Source organism: Nansenia antarctica (assembly GCF_963989245.1).
Source record: "Nansenia antarctica genome assembly, chromosome: 19".
Taxonomy (NCBI): Eukaryota; Metazoa; Chordata; class Actinopteri; order Argentiniformes; family Microstomatidae; genus Nansenia; species Nansenia antarctica.
The window spans coordinates 7,471,184-7,490,897 of NC_137692.1; the positions used below are offsets into that span (position 1 = coordinate 7,471,184).

Here is a 19,714-nt window from a genome sequence, read left to right on the forward strand (position 1 = left end):
ATCAATCAGAGTGCCTCAGCGGGCCTCTCAGAGACGGGTCTGAAGAGTGACACCGTGATCAGGCCACACGTGGAATGTGTTCTGAGAGGCTGGAGTTGGACCGAGCACCCTTCCCTTCACCTCATCCTCCCCGGCATCCATAAACTCTGCCTTAGCATGTCACATAAACAGAGAGTGGACATTTATTGGGCCAATTAACTCTGTTGTAACACATTAGTCTCTATGCAGGGTCTGTGTCCAGGGGTTCCAGTTTTGAGACAGTGACAGCTACAGTGCCCGACACCTGGGATGAGGAACGGTGGCCCTGGGATGACTCTGGGATGACTCTACTCTTTTTTTCTAGCTCCTGATTCAAGTAATAGTGGGCCTGACGCCTGAATGAGGACCGTGTTTAAGCTGGTTAATCATTTGAGTTAGGTGTGTTCGTGTTGGGCCTGAACCAATGCCTGTTCACCCAGTAGTTTGAGAAGTCTGGAGTTCGACACTGGCAATGAGTGTTGGCTGCCGTGCGGTCAGATGTCTGTCACTCACATGGGAGCGCTGCAGTGACTCTCTGCAGTAAAAGCCTTTAAGACATTCAACCAGTTTCATGATTCTTATCAGCTGATCCTTAGATACGCTGTTAATGTGGCCAGCTTAGATACGCTGTTAATGTGGCCAGCTTTCCATTTATTTATTTTTTAGGTCCTACCCAAAGTCAACACATTCATGTGGATAGATGGTGACATCAAGATGAATTGCTGTGAGATAATCCCCCTTCCTTCCCCATGTCCTCCATACCCTAACCCTAACCCTCCCTGGCTCTGTCGCCTCTCCTGTCCAGGTCTACAGTTGAGAGAAGGCAAAGTTCACCAGAGACCATGTTGTTTGCCTGCTCTGTACTGTGCACCGCCAGCCAGCCTAGAAAACCTCATTTGAATGGTTAACAGTTTTTTAATTAGTGATAAAAGCTTAGCAATAAAGCACTTGTGATGTCACTGTGACAGGAGCAAGCCCTATGGCAGCCTTCTGGGTGGTGTGTGTGTGTGTGTGTGTTTCCCCATTCATTTTCCACTTAGAGAGACCTGGCCACATTTACCTGGCTGTTTAACCTCACTCTGTCAGCAAGCTTCAAGCTACAAATACAGAAGCTGTTTCATTTGAGAGAAAATAGAATTCTATTTGGTGTCTGATTGAAACACGCCCCTTTAGTGTAACAAAATGTTTTCCAATCAGTTCCAGGAGTTGAATGACAGCTTTATCCGATACTGTGACACCGACGTGGAGGCTTTCCTGAACGATATCGATCTGTCCGTGTCGTCAAGCAGAAGCGTGTTCCTTCAGTTTGAGAAAGAGCGCGTTTCAGAAGTTCAAGAGGACGACTGGAAAATAATACAGGACAAGGTTTGAGCCTCAGTTGTGGAAACACTCACAATACAAAATACCATGTGCATTATCAAAGACTGTCTTATATATATCTAATCCTGGTCTAATTCTCATGGCAGCCTGGCCTTTCATTCAACGTGCCATCACTTGTCTAGGGAGTCTGCATTGCAGCTGCTGTTAGAGAGTCAAATCTCAAAGATGATCATTCACTTTTCAATATCAATGGCAAAAATAATCCTCTCTGTTTACAAAAAAACAGAACTAACTCTGATAATGCCCGCCAAGCTAGGGCTCCATTATTGGGAAGAGGGCTTTTCATGCCAGGCAATGGCAGTTTCCACAGGACAGGTGTGTGTGTGTGTGTGTGTGTTCTTTATCTCATGTGAAAAGGTTGTGTACAGGGCAGGAGTTGCTCAACCTTGACTCGTACACAGAGGGAATCAAACGGAGAACAGCAGTTTTTTGCCACGCACACTGCACCTTCCTCATGAAGGCAAACACTAGAAATGCCGCGAAACTCATTATCAAACATTTAAGAGTGGAGCCTGTTGACTATCTCTGAATAAAGGAAGCTGTCTTGGAGTTAATCATTCCTGGAGCTGTGTGGATACCTGCACCCTATTTGAAAAGCTTGGTGATAAACATGGTATCTCTGTGACACAAGTCCAATCCAAACAATCAGGCTTGTGTGACACTCTAGTCAGATAAGGTCCCTGGAGGCCGGACACAGGGTGTGTTTGGAGGCTACTGTTGTAAGAGGAAAAGACTTGGAACCTATGTTACAGTAGGTAGTTAGGAACGACCATGTGACTTTTGTTATTAAAGAACGCTCATACTCATCATATCTCAAGTCACTCCTGATGCTAACAACAGCCATGTTTCCACCTGTGGTACTGCAGGTCACCCAGAGAGACATCAGGGACTGTCCCATCTGTCTGACCTCTCTGTGCAGCCCCGGCCTGGGGCCAGGCGGCTGTGTGGATCCAGAGGCAGGGCCAGGGAGGGCGCCAAAGTGCAGACGCATCGTGCTTCTGTCGTGCTCACACCTCTTCCACCATCCATGTCTGGAGGCCTTTGAGGCTTTCTGTGTGGAGGGACGACCCACATGCCCCCTGTGCAGGTCTCTCTACCACAAACGACTTGTCTGACCTATACTAGTATCTTTATCATTTAAAAATAAAAGATCGATTTCAATGTCATTTTGATGTATTGTTGTCACATTGTTCTAAATTGCTTATGGCAATGTTGAAGTATAAGCTCAATTCAATAAAGTATGTAATTCGTCAAATTACTTAAAATATGATATAAGCATGGTTGATGGAAATGCCTATATTTTACTATGAATTGAAAGTTAATATGCAGTTGTTTTCATCATTTTATTTGCAAACAAACCAACATCATGAAACAACAGAAACACACATAGCAACTCAGAAATGAATATGGTAAAAAAATACATTCACATAAATTTTTCAGAGAATCACATGCCGAGACTGACAGACAAACTGACAGACAAAACAGTTGCTTCACCTACAGTGCAGGCTAACCCTCAACCTTACACATACAGAATGAGAAATACTGTAAGAGGCAACCAGAACTGTTCTTTTAGCCTGGAGCCTGTCCTGTCTGTGTCTGCCATGTGGAGGATTATAACACAGTAGGTCACTGGTGTGAAATGAGCAGCGGAAAACGATCTCCATCTGACTTAGAGACACAGGACACAATTGACAATAATTGAACAGATTTTTGGAGGACAATGGGAGCACACAAGCATCATATTGATCAAGGAAGCGCAAAACAGTCAATATATTAGCCACGGAATTAATGTGTTTTGGTCAATTAGTTTTTTCTCATTGTGCTTTTTCACAGTTTTAATGATCAGCCTCATAAAAGCCTCTTTTGGAAGGCAGGACACAAAACAGGGCTTAGCACTACATTCACCAGACTATCAGCACAATGTCTACTAATGATGAGGCAGAGTCAAGCTGCACTCCTCAATCTCTGTTTGGGTCTTAGAAAATGTAACTGCCACTTTTAAATTCTGTGGCTGTCTTTCTTCAGGGACAGAAACCACACAAGTAGTGGAAGTGACATTTATCAAGACCAGCCTCGTTTAAAAAACACAACTGTGGACATAACAAAGTGACTGATGAGTGCAGCTTTAACACAATATAACACGCGCCTTAAGTTTTGATTGAAAGTAAGTAGCTGCTTTAAAATTCCATCCGAACTCTTTAAATTACACAGGGCAATATATGACAAATAGCTCTTCCATTCTTCCTTAAAATCAACCAAATCAATCAATGTAAAATAGTCCCTGTGCAAAACAACAAGTTTCAAATGCATATTTAATACAAACATTTGTATAATCCTTGTCTTTTCTACTTCTCATCATCATAACACAATAGTGACCATGAAAACATTTGTCACCATAAAACTGTCTATACATTATTAGGACCATCACCGCCCATCTTCACAAGTGCTCATGTTATCTGATGTTATCTGGAGATGAATATTTTTGGAAATCCACCACGGCCATAGGTAAGAATAGATTATTGACTACATTCACTGCAAGTAACAATGAGCAGGTTCCACCAGGTCGATCATTCCAGTCCAGAGATAGAGGGGTTCACAGTGAAGTTGTCATTGTTACAAACATGTGCACACAGACGCACACACAAATGAATGCACGCACGCACGCACACACACACACACACGCACACACACACACACACACACACACACACGAGACTACTAAACATAAAGCCTGCGAGAGCCTCCTCCTGTAAGGTATACAAGGTGGTTCTAGTGACATCACAGTCCAAGAGATTCACAACACTGAATGGGCAAAATGATGGCCCTCTATTTACATCCAAATAATGCAAAAGAGGTATGAAACATATACATTATGTACATGGAAATACAACATTTACAATGTGACAGAGGTCTGACAAAACTTTGTGCCCCCTCAACTATGGAGACTTTAAAATAGCTTAATAGTTATTTGGGGAGAGATCAGGATCATCAAGACATTTTTCACCAACGCACAATGTTTCAGCAAATCCATCCTCATGGTCAATTTGAAAGCTGCACTATTTGCTTTTTGGGAACAAAATGGCAACCTGAAGACGACTTTAATTTCCCCATTTCTAGAGTGATAGAAATCTACATAACATAACATAACAACTGTAACTCACACAAATGAATACAACTTATATAAACAACAACTGTAACTCACACAAATGAATACAACTTGTATAAAAATGAAAGCATAGAGCAGTAAAGCCTAATGAAAGAGCACATTCTGCCATCCCCAAAATTGGCTTCTGTGTTTAGGCTTATGAAGGCAAGATTCACTCCCTGCCTGCTGTACCTACACGATACACCTCTATTCTCTCTAAGGTCACTGGGCTCTAAGGTCAGGTGAATGTGTACTGAGTGTAATGACTTGAAAACGTGAGAGAAGGTGGTGAAAAAATGCAAATTGTGTATGGAATATAGCAAAAGAATAAGAGAGCTATTACTGTGAGTCAGTGAAGTGAAAGGTGAACTACTAGTTCTAGTGAACTGGCTGTTAAAAAGCTAAGCCTTTATCAAAGAATGCTATCATTTTTTGGGGACAATCTTCCAGAGGCATAAACAAACTGAAATGTGAAACAAATAGCCATCCATACTTGACCATACTGTACATGAGTGATTCATTGAGTGTATTTGATGTCATTCTTTACATACAATACATATCAGAAATTGTAATTGCCCCACATCCTGTAGCTACTGATACAGGTCAATGTGGAAGCACATTTGCTAATTTTGGTGAGAAATTCCTCCTAGCATATACTTTATTTCCTCAGATAACACATTGTGGTACATTTTATTACCAACAAATATTTTTTGCAATAAGAGGGCAAGTCTCCAGGCCATACATTGCAGTATGGGGGCTCAGTAACTGTGAGATGATAGTAATGGAACAGATACAAAGTAGTTGACATTGAAACAGAATGCAACTGTAAGAAATGGCCACTAGTCTACCAGCGTCTGGCCACTAGTCTACCAGCGACCAAGTGTCTCTTCAGGTTCTGCTTTGAAAGTTTCCATTTCACCTTGACTGAGGCCTCCTCTGGCTCTGGGTGGTGGGGGGGTGGGGTGGTGGTAAGAGTTAAGTTGGTACTAACGGAAAATCCCTCATCCCCATCCGTCAGATCAGTGGCTCATGGTCACAGTCACTGTTGAGGTCAACGTCAACAACGTCAACAACGTCCCTGTAGCGATGCCAGTCTGTCCCTCAGACTCAGACCTCAGTCTCTGTCCCTGCATCTGTCCCCAGAGGAGAAGGATGGAATGTCATGATGCTAAATTGCTCTGGCTTCCATTCACAGCATCCTACAGACACAGTCTTGAGTGTATCCAGTCTCTTCCACAAACTCAAATCCCTTTCACCTCTCTGCTGCGGGGCCTGTACTAAATCTGTCATTGGCTGCCATCAGGTGTGCTTGTCCCTTTCACAGAGTCTTCTGATGGCCGTTGGCTGTGAGCTTGCCTGACTCTGGGTCTGTGGGGCTGTTTGACAGTTGTAATTTATCCAGACCTGGCCAGGGAGAGATAAGGGGGGAGAAATGTCTTTAAAAAACCTTAGACAAGCAATGTGGAACACACACACACACACACACACACACACACACACACACACACACACACACACCCTCTCTGAACATCAGCCATCTGGGGCCTGTCACAACAAGCTGTACAGACTCGTCCATCTTCACTGTCACATGTCAGTCCAAAGGCACATTGGATTTTAGCACAACCGCATCTACTTTGTCACTGCGGGTCTGCTTCTGATATGAATCAACACCACATCTCTCCGATGTTGCACACAGCCTCAGTACAGTCCCTGTCTTCCTATGGCATAGGGTCACTGATCTGGATTATTACAGCAGCATTCTAATGTGATAATGCCCATGTGAAAATGTCATTCAATTCCACAGTAGTATCTTGGTTCAGGGGATAATAGGATATAATAATATTGGTTTTATTTACTATGGGTTGCCTTCAGCCAGGATTTGGCCTGTCATGCCTAATTGTGACATGAATATGGTCATCAAAATATGACAACTTTCGGAAATGAAGACTTACAGCGTTCCCACACCTTCTGAAACATCAAATTCAAGCACCTTTCAAGGACTTTAAAGACTCAATTCCCTCAAATTCAAGGACCCAACACAGCATAGTTTGAGACAGATCTAGATGAGAATTTATATAATAGGAACTATCCGATCACAGACAACAATTAAAAAGAGAGGCTTTGTAGAGGCTTGAACACTAGATGGTCTCTTGCCTTCTCTACCACAGCACAGCAAAACAATATATTGGAAATATGTGTAAAGTTACTGTGTTAAGTCAAGCAATACAGAGACGTATCTACTATAATTACGTAAAACATTTTTAAAAATATATATATATATTTTAGAGAGAGGGGGGGGAATTCAAGCACTTTCAATGACCCATGTCTATTTTCAAAAACATTTAAGACCTTGATTTTTTTTTCTCAATTCACAAACTCAAGGAATTCAAGGACCCGTGGGAACCCTGGACTTACCTAATGCTTTCAGGAGTTCCTCTCGGACCGCTGAGGTGAATTTCCGGATCAGACAGAGTGTTGTTACCACGGCAAACAGCAAGTTGTATGACAGGACAATATAGAAGTTTCCCAGCCAATTAAATCTCCCAAAGTCTCCAAGGAGATCAAACCTTGTAATACCTGTGGCGAGAGGGATGATCAACAAAACACTCTTAAGATCAGTAGATTGAATAATGACGCAATCACTCCATTTGTTTTACCATAACCAAACTACACTCTATTACAACTCAGTTAGAATACTTTTGAGATGATGGCCAAGTTAGAGGTTTATTCTGAAACACCTCAAGGTTATTTGGGGAATACAGCACATTGATTAGAGAAAACAGGTTCTAAGCACACCGTTTTTTCCCCCCCAAACACCATTGGCAAGACAAACATTGTGTTTATAAGCAAAAAAAACCTTCCCTTTCCAGAAAAGCATGAACTACTGCGCGAATGGACTACTTAGGAATGTCTGTTCTGTTGGCAGTAGAGGCACTTTGAAAAGTCTCTCTCTTCAATGGCCCATCTCTTTCAACAAGCCAGAAAGGCCAAATTGAAAGAAGGGCTTATACCCAAAAAACCATTTGATGTACACTGCATACTAAGAAACTCAGGATATCGGTTGGTTGAAAACAAATACAAAGTAACTGAGCCTATTATGTAAATGATTTAGTGATCAATGCCATTCTTTCGGAAGTGAGCTTTGAAAATGAAGATTTCAATGTCTGATTCCAAGGTGGATTACTTCAGTTCTTTTCATAGGAATATGTTTATCGTTGGCGGACTTAGAGTGCAGACCTTTTTCTTAGCGTGCAAAAACCAAGTGGAACAAAAAAAGAAGGACCACGCCCGCCCGAGGCAGCATGGGTTTCAATGGAAGCACCGTCACCTGCACACACATCCACCTGAGTCAACTCCTGGAGTACACATATCTAATTCAAACAATAAACAAGCACAATCTTGTAGGTTTCCGCTGCACTGAGACAGCTTGTACAACTCTGGCGGGCTTGACCCCCCAGTGATGGGAATCCTTCTCTCACTCTCACCCTTGTCTCAGTGTATACTTAAGCGCTGACTCAATCAGATAGCTAATAACAGCCATCAAAACAGTTGACAGAATGTGAATAGACAACTTCATGTAAGCTATTCGCGGTTCACACAAGACACTCACAATGCTACTACTGGCACCGCAGGACACCTGCCTAATGAAATGTTTATCCCTGAGACACCATGTGGCCAAGGTAGCCACTTCTTGGTGTCCTCGCAGGTGAACCTCTCCGCAGGTGTTCTGGTGAGGGAGAGGTGCAGAGGGGCTGGCTCCAGGGGCAGGGCGCTGCAGGTGGACAGACGTGCTCGTCTCCACTGACAGAGACAGAGGAGGGGTTTTTAATCCTCTGTTTTCTCTGGCAGGGCCGGGGCTGGTTCAGAGGCGTGCTGGGGACTCTCTAGACCTGAGAAGGTTCAGAGGCGTGCTGGGGACTCTCTAGACTTGAGAAGGTTCAGAGGCGTGCTGGGGACTCTCTAGACCTGAGAAGGTTCAGAGGCGTGCTGGGGACTCTCTAGACCTGAGAAGGTTCAGAGGCGTGCTGGGGACTCTGCTAGACCTGAGAAGGTTTAGAGGCGTGCTGGGGACTCTCTAGACCTGAGAAGGTTCAGAGGCGTGCTGGGGACTCTCTAGACCTGAGAAGGTTCAGAGGCGTGCTGGGGACTCTCTAGACCTGAGAAGGTTCAGAGGCGTGCTGGGGACTCTCTAGACCTGAGAAGGTTCAGAGGCGTGCTGGGGACTCTCTAGACCTGAGAAGGTTCAGAGGCGTGCTGGGGACTCTCTAGACCTGAGAAGGTTCAGAGGCGTGCTGGGGACTCTGCTAGACCTGAGAAGGTTTTCCAATTTCAAACCATCTGTCATGGAGGATCACACTCCCGCCTGCAGAGCCGTCAACACCCTGTTGTTTTCTATTTATCTACCCTGGGATGCTGCTGCTGTCTCTAGAACCTTCCAGAATGTTCCACCAGGGTCTCTGTGCGTGCGTGCGCGCGTGCGTGCGTGTGTGCGTGTAGCCTGAGGGGGGAGGGCTAAAAGACAGCAGTTGTAAATAGGCTACACATAACACTGTAATCATGAAGGCAGTGAGACTGGAGGATCGGTGTCTTTATTACAGCGTATCCCAATCATTTCAACTGTGAAGTCATGTGCTGACACCAAGCTGTGTACTTCATGGGAGGCTTCTGAAGGCAGGAATCAGAGGACGGGTCCGCTGTCATGCGTGGAATAGAATGAGGTATGGCACGATGTGTTTGATACCTTTCCTCATTCAATGGACCTATCGCTAAGCCACGCCCCCTTTGAAAACTCGGACAAACAAACAACACTTCACTGACAGTGACTGACTGACCGACCGTGACTGAATGACATTCAATGACTTGACTTGGCAAATTTAAGATTTCTGATTTACCACAGCAAGTAATAGACATGTTATTTAAAGATGACAAGAATATTTAGTCTAGAAGCGTTTCACCATCAGATACTAGCGAGTTGTTTGTCCGAGTTTTCTGCCTGTAGTGACTTTTGCTGTGATATGACTGGACAATTTCTATTTCGGCACGTGGCTTAGCGATAGGTCTATTCCATGCATTATAATGAGCCTGTCCTCCGTGTTCCAGCTCCACCAGCTACCCCTGGTGTACGCTGACATAAACAATGATCAATACAGCAGCCAACCGTTTAGTTCATAAGTATGTAGATTCAGGTTTTACTATTCCGAAACTACCGTGATAGCGCTGATTTTCTTTATTTTTCTCCCTTCAGTAACGTCTCTGCTGGACAACAATTAGATTAGGTGATCGATTCGAGTGTCCGGAAAGATGTATTTACAGTCTCTGTAAGCAGTTTGCAAGCATCAATGGCCTTTAACAAAATTGCTTGTAAAGAGACGGGGAGAGAGGGTGGAGGACCACAGTCTATACGCCGGGTCACTGTGGTGCCAGCCTAATTCATTTCTAATGTCTACGGTTTTGATCTTGGTTTGATACTTTCAGAAAAGCTGATGGGAAGTAAAAGGTTTTTGCCATTTCAAATGGCGCCGTTAAGCAGGAGGGCAGAGCGCCGTGTCACTAACGATGACGTTAGAAGGACCTGTCTTCCTCTGACACGTGCGTGCTCTCTGGCGTTAAAGCGCTTCACTTTCTTTCCAAACACGATCTATCATTTTGTACTACTATATTTGGGGCAAAATCTTATAATCCAATAATAATAATCCAATTGGAGTAATAGGAGAGCTAAAGTCATGGTGCTTACATTAGCCTATTCATGTTGATCACCATGCATCCATTGAGGGGTGCCATTACTATTTAACTTTGGATAAGGTAACATAAATGACATCATTCTGTAAGAACCATCTTTCTATAGGGTCATGTTGTGCTGTAGTCTTGTGTTTGATACTGTATTAAGTCTTGTGTTTGATACTGTATGAAGCCGTGAACAGCAGCCAGGCTTTGAAGCTCACAGGGGTGACCTGAGTCGTCTGCCTGGCCACATGGCTGCTGCAGTCTGCCTGGGCTTTTGGGGACACTGCAGATAAAACAGTTACACCAGATGTACAGGGAAGAAAAAATGACTTTTTCGGTCAGAGTGCAGAGCAGAGAGTGTGGCGGTTTCTCTATCAGAGCAGAGAGTGTGGAGGTTTCTCTATCTCTCCAATGCTTTCAAACACACGTAGCCAGTCTCTCCACCTCCAAATCCCTGACGCTTTTTTGGGGGAAAAGCGCTATATAAGTCTAATGTATTATTATTATTATTATTATTATGAACAGAACCACACCTACATGGAAAGCACCAGTCACTGTGCTTGGTAATGTACCAAACAGTATGACTAAGGACCTTATTTCCCCCATAGCGTTAACACATAAGGCCACCCCCCCAGACATGCAGCTTTTCTCTTTCGCTAGGGGGTGTTCTCTCTGAATCCATCACATGCCTTTATTTCTTTTCATCTATTCAGCGTCACAAAGCAGAACCTGTTGATATTTTGTAAAGCTCCCCATGAGTCACTGTACACTCACGCTCACGCACACACAACAAACACACACACACACTCACACACACAGGCTATGATGCTATTTGAACAGCTGTGTGTACACACTGCATGTTTATTAGCGCCATTGTGATTCTGCTACCCCTGTCATTTTTTCCCCCTCTCTTGCACCTTTCTTTTCTCAAGTCACTATGGCAAACTATGAAGGAATTTAACTTGTTAACCTTAACGGTCTGAAGGGGGGGGGGCAGAAAGGAGGGAGGGAGGGGGGGGATACTGCAATTTTCTGTCACACTCTGTCACTTGGTTAAGGCTGGGACCGACGGTTTCCGCGTATAACAAGCAGGTTATTAGTCTTCTATGAATCCCACGCGGCTAGCAGAGGTCATAGGAACAGGAGGGAACTCACCTAAGGTTCTGGACATCACCGGCAGGGCTGAACTCAGAACCAGGGTGGACACACAGCAACCAATGATCTATGGCACACAACAACCAAGGTTTATATAGAGTCATATAGTCAGAATCTATCAGGTACATTTAGGTAATTAAACAAATCCATGAGGTCCATGATTTAAAAAGTAGTGTGAGAAATGAGGAGAGAGAATACAGGACAATGACACACACACACACACGCACACACGCACGCGCACACACAGACACAGACATGACACACTCACACACACACACACACACACACACACACACACAGACACACACAGACACACACACACACACACACACACACACACACACACACACACTTCAGAGTAAATGGATTCCACATATTGTGCAATTAGTACGTCTGAAGCTGCTCATTACCAGGTTCTTTTCTTTGTCCTTTCAAGTCCTTTCACTGAGTCGTCAAGGCTAGTTAACAAGCCTCACCGGTCCCAAACTCATTACCAATTGAATGGGTGCCACCGTGGGCCACAGAACACGTGGACATCCTTTAACCCCCCCCCCAACCCACTCTCTTACTGATGTACAAGAATGGAGCTTGCACAGGGTCCGTGATTACGCAACTCACAAACAAATATCAGGCTGATCGACTCAGCCATTCAGGGGAAGAAGGTGCAACAGCAGAGAAAAGAGAGAGAGAGACAGAGGGAGGGAGAAAGAAAGAGAGAGAGAGCAAAAAAGGGGACTGAAGTGGATTTAAAACAGAAGGAGGTCTAAATACATCAGCACCAAGGGGCCCCCCCCTCCTCCTCCTCCCCCCCCTCTTCCTCCTCCTCCCCCCTCCTCCTCCCCCCCTCCTCCTCCTCCTCCTCCTCCCCCTCCCCCTCCTCCTTCCCCTCCTCCCCCCCCCCTCCTCCTCCTCCTCCCCCTCCCCCCCTCCTCCTCCCCCTCCCACTCCTCCTCCTTCCCCTCCTCCCCCTCCCCCCCCTCCTCCTCCTCCTCCTGCTCCTCCTCCCCCTGGCCATTACCGTTGTCATGGTTGTGTCGTCCTTCCTGGGAGTGAGGTCCTGGAAGACCCTCAGGCTGTAGAAGCCCACCACAGACGACACCATCAAGTAGCTGTTGATGAATCAAGGACAACGACCCGTCTTCCGCTCTCAGCTATCGTCTTCACAGCTAACGCCTTCACAGCTAACGTCTTCACAGCTAACGCCTTCACAGTTAACGCCTTCACAGCTAACGCCTTCACAGCTAACGCCTCACAGCTAACGTCTTCACAGCTAACGCCATCATAGCTAACGCCATCACAGCTAACGCCTTCACAGCTAACGCCATCACAGCTAACGCCTTCACAGCTAACGTCTTCACAGCTAACGTCTTCACAGCTAACGCCATCACAGCTAACGTCTTCACAGCTCACAGCTTCTAAGCTCACAGCTTCTAAGCTTTTTTTTGTGATAGAAGGTGACGAAATACAACAGAATGCTGCCGGAAGGTTCTCCAGCTGAGCTATGCCCTGAGTACACAACCCTGGCCCAGGAATGTCCCTCCAAGTGCCGGGGGGGGGCTTGGTTCACTTAAAGGATACAACATGAGGATGATCTCCACCAAAGCCTGGACCACACCAAAGGTGGATAACGAGGTGATCCCTAGCCCTCGGTCCTGGAGAAGAGAGAGAGAGAGAGGGAGAGGGAGGGAGAGGGAGGGAGAGGGGGAGAGAGAGAGAGGGAGAGAAAGAGTGTCACAATCTCAGATTGAATGAACCATTAGAAGCATGAGGGCTCAGAGGGCTTTCTGATGTGTTTAGTGGGATGCTCAGGAGGATCACACATCTCCACTACTAGACAGTAACATGTGACAGTATAGAAGTACATGTCAGATGTCGGCCATCCACACAGACAGAATCAAACTAAGTCATGAATGGAAAGAGACAAGAAAATCACTGTCAATCACGCCGATATCCCAACAGGTGTTCAAACAAAACAAACGGCTTACGGTAAAAAAAAAGAGTGTACAGAGTGAATGCGTGCCAGAAACATAAACACAACACAACAGACAGCTCAGTAAACACACACAAAGCTGCTGTTTCACCCTTTTGAAGTTTGTTGAAAAAAGAAAAAAAAGAAAGCCATACATCTAAATATACACCATAGACTGGGGCATCTGTGTTGTATATTATTAAATATTGGCTCTTGGCAGCGTACATGTTTATATTAAACAGAAGTATTCACTTCTATCCAAAGGATCAGTGAGAGCGGCGTCTCTCTGTTTGAGAGATCCACGATATGACACAGCACAGAGTCAGATATGACACAGCACAGAGTCAGATATGACACAGCACAGAGTCAGATATGACACAGCACAGAGTCAGATATGACACAGCACAGAGTCAGATATGACACAGCACAGAGTCAGATATGACACAGCACAGAGTCAGATATGACACAGCACAGAGTCAGATATGACACAGCACAGAGTCAGATATGACACAGCACAGAGTCAGATATGACACAGCACAGAGTCAGTTATGACACAGCACAGAGTCAGATATGACACAGCACAGAGTCAGATATGACACAGCACAGAGTCAGTTATGACACAGCACAGAGTCAGATATGACACAGCACAGAGTCAGTTATGACACAGCACAGAGTCAGATATGACACAGCACAGAGTCAGTTATGACACAGCACAGAGTCAGATATGACACAGCACAGAGTCAGATATGACACAGCACAGAGTCAGATATGACACAGCACAGAGTCAGTTATGACACAGCACAGAGTCAGTTATGACACAGCACAGAGTCAGATATGACACAGCACAGAGTCAGATATGACACAGCACAGAGTCAGTTATGACACAGCACAGAGTCAGATATGACACAGCACAGAGTCAGATATGACACAGCACAGAGTCAGATATGACACAGCACAGAGTCAGTTATGACACAGCACAGAGTCAGATATGACACAGCACAGAGTCAGATATGACACAGCACAGAGTCAGTTATGACACAGCACAGAGTCAGATATGACACAGCACAGAGTCAGATATGACACAGCACAGAGTCAGATATGACACAGCACAGAGTCAGATATGACACAGCACAGAGTCAGATATGACACAGCACAGAGTCAGATATGACACAGAGGGCTGCAGCTCATCACTAGAAAACGTCACTGTCAACTCCTACTAACCCCATAGTAGTTACAGAAACACACACACATACACAGACTATGTTAGTGCACAAATTCTAAGACACACAGGCACTTACACACCCACTCTCTCTCTCTCTCTCTCTCACGCACGCAAAAAGGGGCCGAAAGAGCTAAAGAAAAGAAAAGTCTGACAGGTTGTTTCATGCCTTTTTATGCAACTGTCATCTGTGGGAGCTTACTGCTTCTCTCTCTCTCTCTCTCTCTCTCTCTCTCTCTCTCTCTCTCTCTCTCTCTCTCTCTCTCTCTCTCTCTCTCTCTCTCTCTCTCTCTCTCTCTCTCTCAGGGAATTAGCAAACAGCCTCTGATGTCATTTATTAATAGTGAGCAGGAAGGGAGAGAGGGTGGAAGGGAGGGCACACATTAAAGCAGGGAGGTTGGTGTGTGTGTGTGTGTGTGTGAGTATGTGAGTGTGTGTGTGTGTGTGTGTGTGTGTGTATGTATGTGTGTATGTGTGTATGTGTGTATGTGTATGTGTATTGTGTGTGTGTGTGTGAGTGTGGTAGCTAGCTTTTCACATTAGGTTTTCCTTTCAACTCTGACTTCTTTTCATTCCAGTGGTGGGTGGGGTGTTGGGGGGGCCGCTGCCCATTCAGACACACGGTTGGTGTTTGTTGGTTCTGGGATTAGCGTCTCGCAACACCTGTGCGCGGGGTGAGGGTGGTGAGCCGAGTGCAGCGTGTCTTGGGCCAGCCAGTCAGCCAGTCAGCCAGTCCCCTTCAGGTGTGTCCCGTACCTCCGCCGTGCTTTGATGTACCTCAGGTAGTTTTAATGACGGATAATAACCCCCCAAAAATAATACTCATCGTGGATTAGACGGGTTTTCTCTCTCTTCCTGTACCTTTTTTTTCGCATTGTAAAGCCTGCAAACTGGACAAGGGAAAAACATCAGTCAAAAGTTCAGAGGTCGCTGTGGTAGAGGGGGGGGGGGGGGGGCTGGTGTGGAGGTGGGGGGGGTTGCAATCGGTATTGCTCAATTGCAACTGAATGGACCATTTATGAAATACTGAGTCAAGTACTGTGGCTCTAATGCAATTAAGGCAATAACACTTTTATTGGTCCCTCTTAGCGCCCGTTCATCAAGCTGTAAAAAGCCATGTCCTCTGACTCAAGTGTGCACCTCCACCTCCTACTCCTCCTGCTCCCTCCTCCTCTTCCTCCTCCTCCTCTTCCTCCTCCTCCTTCTCCTCCTCCTCTTCCTGCTCTCTTCCTCATCTTCCTCCTCCCTCTTCCTCCTCCTCTCCTCTTCCTCCTCCTCCCCCTCCTCCTCCTCTCCTCTCTCCTGCTCCCTCTGCTCCTCATCTTTCCTCCTCCTCCTCTTCCTCCTCTTCCTCCTCCTCCTCCTCTTCCTCCTCCTCTTCCTCCTCCTCCTCCTGCTCCTCCTCCTCCTTCTCCTCCTCCTCTTCCTCCTCCTCCTTTCTCCTCCTCCTTCTCCTCCTCCTCCTCCTCTTCCTCCTCCTCCTCTTCCTCCTCCTCTTCCTCCTCTTCCTCCTCCTCCTGCTCCTCCTCCTCCTTCTCCTCCTCCTCCTCCTTCTCCTCCTCCTCCTCCTCTTCCTCCTCCTCCTCCTCCTCTTCCTCCTCCCTCCTGCTCCTCCTTCCTCCTCCTCCTCCTCCTCCTACTCCTCCTTCTCCTCCTCCTCCTCCTCCTTCTCCTTCTCCTCCTCCTCCTCTTACCTCTACTCCTAGCTCTTGTCTGTCTGTCTGTCTGTCTGGTCTGCTACCACCAGCTCTGTCCTGTCTGTCTGTCTGTCTGTCTGTCTGTCCTGTCTGTCTGCTACCATCAGCTCTGTCTGTCTGTCTGTCTGTCTGCTACCACCAGCTCTGTCTGTCCTGTCTGTCTGTCTGCTACCATCAGCTCTGTCTGTCTGTCCTGTCTGTCTGTCTGCTACCATCAGCTCTGTCTGTCTGTCTGTCTGTCTGCTACCACCAGCTCTGGTCTGTCTGTCTGTCTGTCTGCTACCACCAGCTCTGTCTGTCTGTCTGTCGTCTGCTACCACCAGCTCTGTCTGTCTGTCTGTCTGCTACCACCAGCTCTGTCTGTCTGTCTGTCTGCTACCACCAGCTCTGTCTGTCCTTCTGTCTGCTACATAGCTCTGTCTCTGTCTGTCTGTCTGTCTGCTACCATCAGCTCTGTCTGTCTGTCTGGTCTGCTACACCAGCTCTGTCTGTCTGTCTGTCTGTCTGTCTGCTACCATCAGCTCTGTCTGTCTGTCTGTCTTCTACCATCAGCTCTGTCTGTCTGTCTGTCTGTCTGTCTGCTACATCAGCTCTGTCTGTCTGTCTGTCTGTCTGCTACCATCAGCTCTGTGTCTGTCTGCTACCACCAGCTCTGTCTGTCTGTCTGTCTGTCTGCTACCACCAGCTCTGTCTGTCTGTCTGTCTGTCTGTCTGCTACCATCAGCTCTGTCTGTCTGTCTGTCTGTCTGCTACCATCAGCTCTGTCTGTCTGTCTGTCTGTCTGCTACCACCAGCTCTGTCTGTCTGTCTGTCTGTCTGCTACCATCAGCTCTGTCTGTCTGTCTGTCTGTCTGTCTGTCTGCTACCACCAGCTCTGTCTGTCTGTCTGTCTGTCTGCTACCATCAGCTCTGTCTGTCTGTCTGTCTGTCTGTCTGCTACCACCAGCTCTGTCTGTCTGTCTGTCTGCTACCACCAGCTCTGTCTGTCTGTCTGTCTGTCTTCTACCATCAGCTCTGTCTGTCTGTCTGTCTGTCTGTCTGTCTGTCTGCTACCACCAGCTCTGTCTGTCTGTCTGTCTGTCTGTCTGTCTGTCTGCTACCACCAGCTCTGTCTGTCTGTCTGTCTGTCTGTCTGCTACCACCAGCTCTGTCTGTCTGTCTGTCTGTCTGCTACCATCAGCTCTGTCTGTCTGTCTGTCTGTCTGCTACCATCAGCTCTGTCTGTCTGTCTGTCTGCTACCACCAGCTCTGTCTGTCTGTCTGTCTGTCTGCTACCACCAGCTCTGTCTGTCTGTCTGTCTGCTACCACCAGCTCTGTCTGTCTGTCTGTCTGTCTGTCTGCTACCACCAGCTCTGTCTGTCTGTCTCCCCCCCTCTGTCTGTCTGTCTGTCTGCCTGTCTCCCCCTCTGTCTGTCTGTCTCCCCCTCTGTCTGTCTGTCTCTGTCTGTCTGTCTCCCCCCCCCTCTGTCTCTCTCTCTGTCTCTCTCTCTCTCCCCCTCTCCCTCTCCCTCTTCCTCCCCCCTCCCTCTCTCCCTCTCTCCCTCTTTCTCCCCCCCCCATCCCCCCTCATCCTACATCGTAGGGCAGATGAGATCAGAGGCGTGGCATCCGTCCAGCTCATCAAACACGTAAACCATTTAGCGGGCTGCTGCTGTCAGGAGGACGGCTTCAAGCGGCATGACAAGCGTAATTTGGGGGATTTTCTACGATGCGTCATGCCAAAGAAAATATCTCCTCGATAAAATAATTGGAATGTCGAGGGCAGTCGCCCGCAAGACGAGAGGGGAACGAAACGAGCAGAAATAGGATACATTTTGTTACCCTTCTGCGAAAAGAACACAAGACACAAATGCACACACACACACACACACACACACACACACACCTCTGTCAGTGCAGGTGAAACAAGATAAGAGAGATTTAAAAAAACAGTCGCATGCGAGAGGAGATAGGATCTGGGAGAGCAGTTACACACTCTGACAGTCAGCCTCATAATAACATAACAGCGCTTCAGCTGACCCTGGGTCTGCCTTTAAGAGCCTGTGGACCTCAGACACGTAGCGGGTGTAATCTGTGTCGCTGCAGTGAAATGACTTTCAATGAGCTTCCCAAACAAAAGGGGGGGGACCAGGCCGGCACACAGATACAAATCTGGCCCAGGTTCTTTTCTTCCCAGGGGCACCTGAGCGTATCCGGAATTTGATTTATGTCCCGCCGGGAACTTCGGAAACGCTCATGTTTGGCAGTCTCTTTCCCGTTTACATTTTCGGGCATGTGTGTGTTTGTGTGTGTGTGTGTGTGGGGGGGGGGGGGGCACAGGAGAGGCTCTCTACCCCCAGCCGGCCTACCTTGGATCCTTCGGCATGGCGGTCTCATCCACCAACAGATAGAGGATGTTCAGCGCCACCAGCAGAACTGAGATGGTCTACAATGAGAGAGGAGAAGAGAGACTAAGAACTGAGATGGTCTACAATGAGAGAGGAGAAGAGAGACTAAGAACTGAGATGGTCTACAATGAGAGAGGAGAAGAGAGACTAAGAACTGAGATGGTCTACAATGAGAGAGGAGAAGAGAGACTAAGAACTGAGATGGTCTACAATGAGAGAGGAGGAGAAGAGAGACCGAGGGGGGCTTAACATGATTAAGCTGCGAAGTCAAAGGAAACCCACAGCCGCTGCCCAGGCTTTCTACACCGTAGGTACACAGGAGAGGCTGCAGTCTGAATACTCACCGTCCCTGTTAGAAGTATTAACATCACAATGGGGTACAGCAGGTTCTTCTCCCAGGCCGAGGCTTTCTTCCTCCTCTCTATGGAGAGAGAGAGAGAGAGAGAGAGAGAGAGAGAGAGAGAGAGAGAGAGAGAGAGAGAGAGAGAGAGGGGGGGAGGGAGAGAGAGAGAGAGAGAGACAGAGAGAGAGAGAGAGACAGAGAGAGAGAGAGAGAGACAGAGAGAGAGAGAGAGAGAGAGAGAGAGAGAGGGGGGGGGGGGGGAGAGAGAGAGAGACAGAGAGAGAGAGAGACAGAGAGAGAGACAGAGAGAGAGAGACAGAGAGAGAGAGATAGACAGAGAGAGGGAGAGAGACAGAGAGAGAGAGATAGACAGAGAGAGGGAGAGAGTGACGGACAGAGACAGGGAGAGAGCGGGAGAGACAGACAGACAGACAGAGACAGAGAGAGAGGGAGGGAGAGGGAGACAGACAGAGAGAGAGGGAGGGAGAGGGAGAGACAGACAGACAGAGAGAGACGGACAGAGAGAGACAGACAGACAGACAGACAGAGAGAGAGGGAGGGAGAGGGAGAGACAGGGAGGGAGAGGGAGGGAGAGGGAGAGACGGACAGAGAGAGAGACAGAGTTGTGCAACCACCATAATTCCATAAATTAGGAGTCCAATATGAAAATGAGGCC

At 46.9% G+C, this 19,714-nt stretch overlaps 2 protein-coding genes across 2 annotated transcripts in view; one reads left to right on the plus strand and one right to left on the minus strand.

Annotated features, from left to right (window-relative positions):
• rnf32 (ring finger protein 32) overlaps positions 1-2,513 on the plus strand; it is a gene marked incomplete at both ends in the record, with an annotated part of 6,727 nt that extends 4,214 nt beyond the window's left edge. The window contains 2 exons of the mRNA XM_080548914.1: positions 1,216-1,383; positions 2,265-2,513. Coding sequence (XP_080405040.1) covers positions 1,216-1,383; positions 2,265-2,513 — 417 coding nt within the window. The remainder of the gene's footprint in view (positions 1-1,215; positions 1,384-2,264) is intronic.
• Positions 2,514-5,861: 3,348 nt separating this feature from the next.
• The window catches only part of lmbr1 (limb development membrane protein 1), a gene marked incomplete at both ends in the record, with an annotated part of 35,426 nt that continues 21,573 nt past the window's right edge, over positions 5,862-19,714 (minus strand). The window contains 8 exon segments of the mRNA XM_080549294.1: positions 5,862-5,947; positions 6,959-7,120; positions 11,423-11,489; positions 12,441-12,531; positions 13,001-13,074; positions 18,657-18,667; positions 18,670-18,733; positions 19,040-19,116. Coding sequence (XP_080405420.1) covers positions 5,862-5,947; positions 6,959-7,120; positions 11,423-11,489; positions 12,441-12,531; positions 13,001-13,074; positions 18,657-18,667; positions 18,670-18,733; positions 19,040-19,116 — 632 coding nt within the window.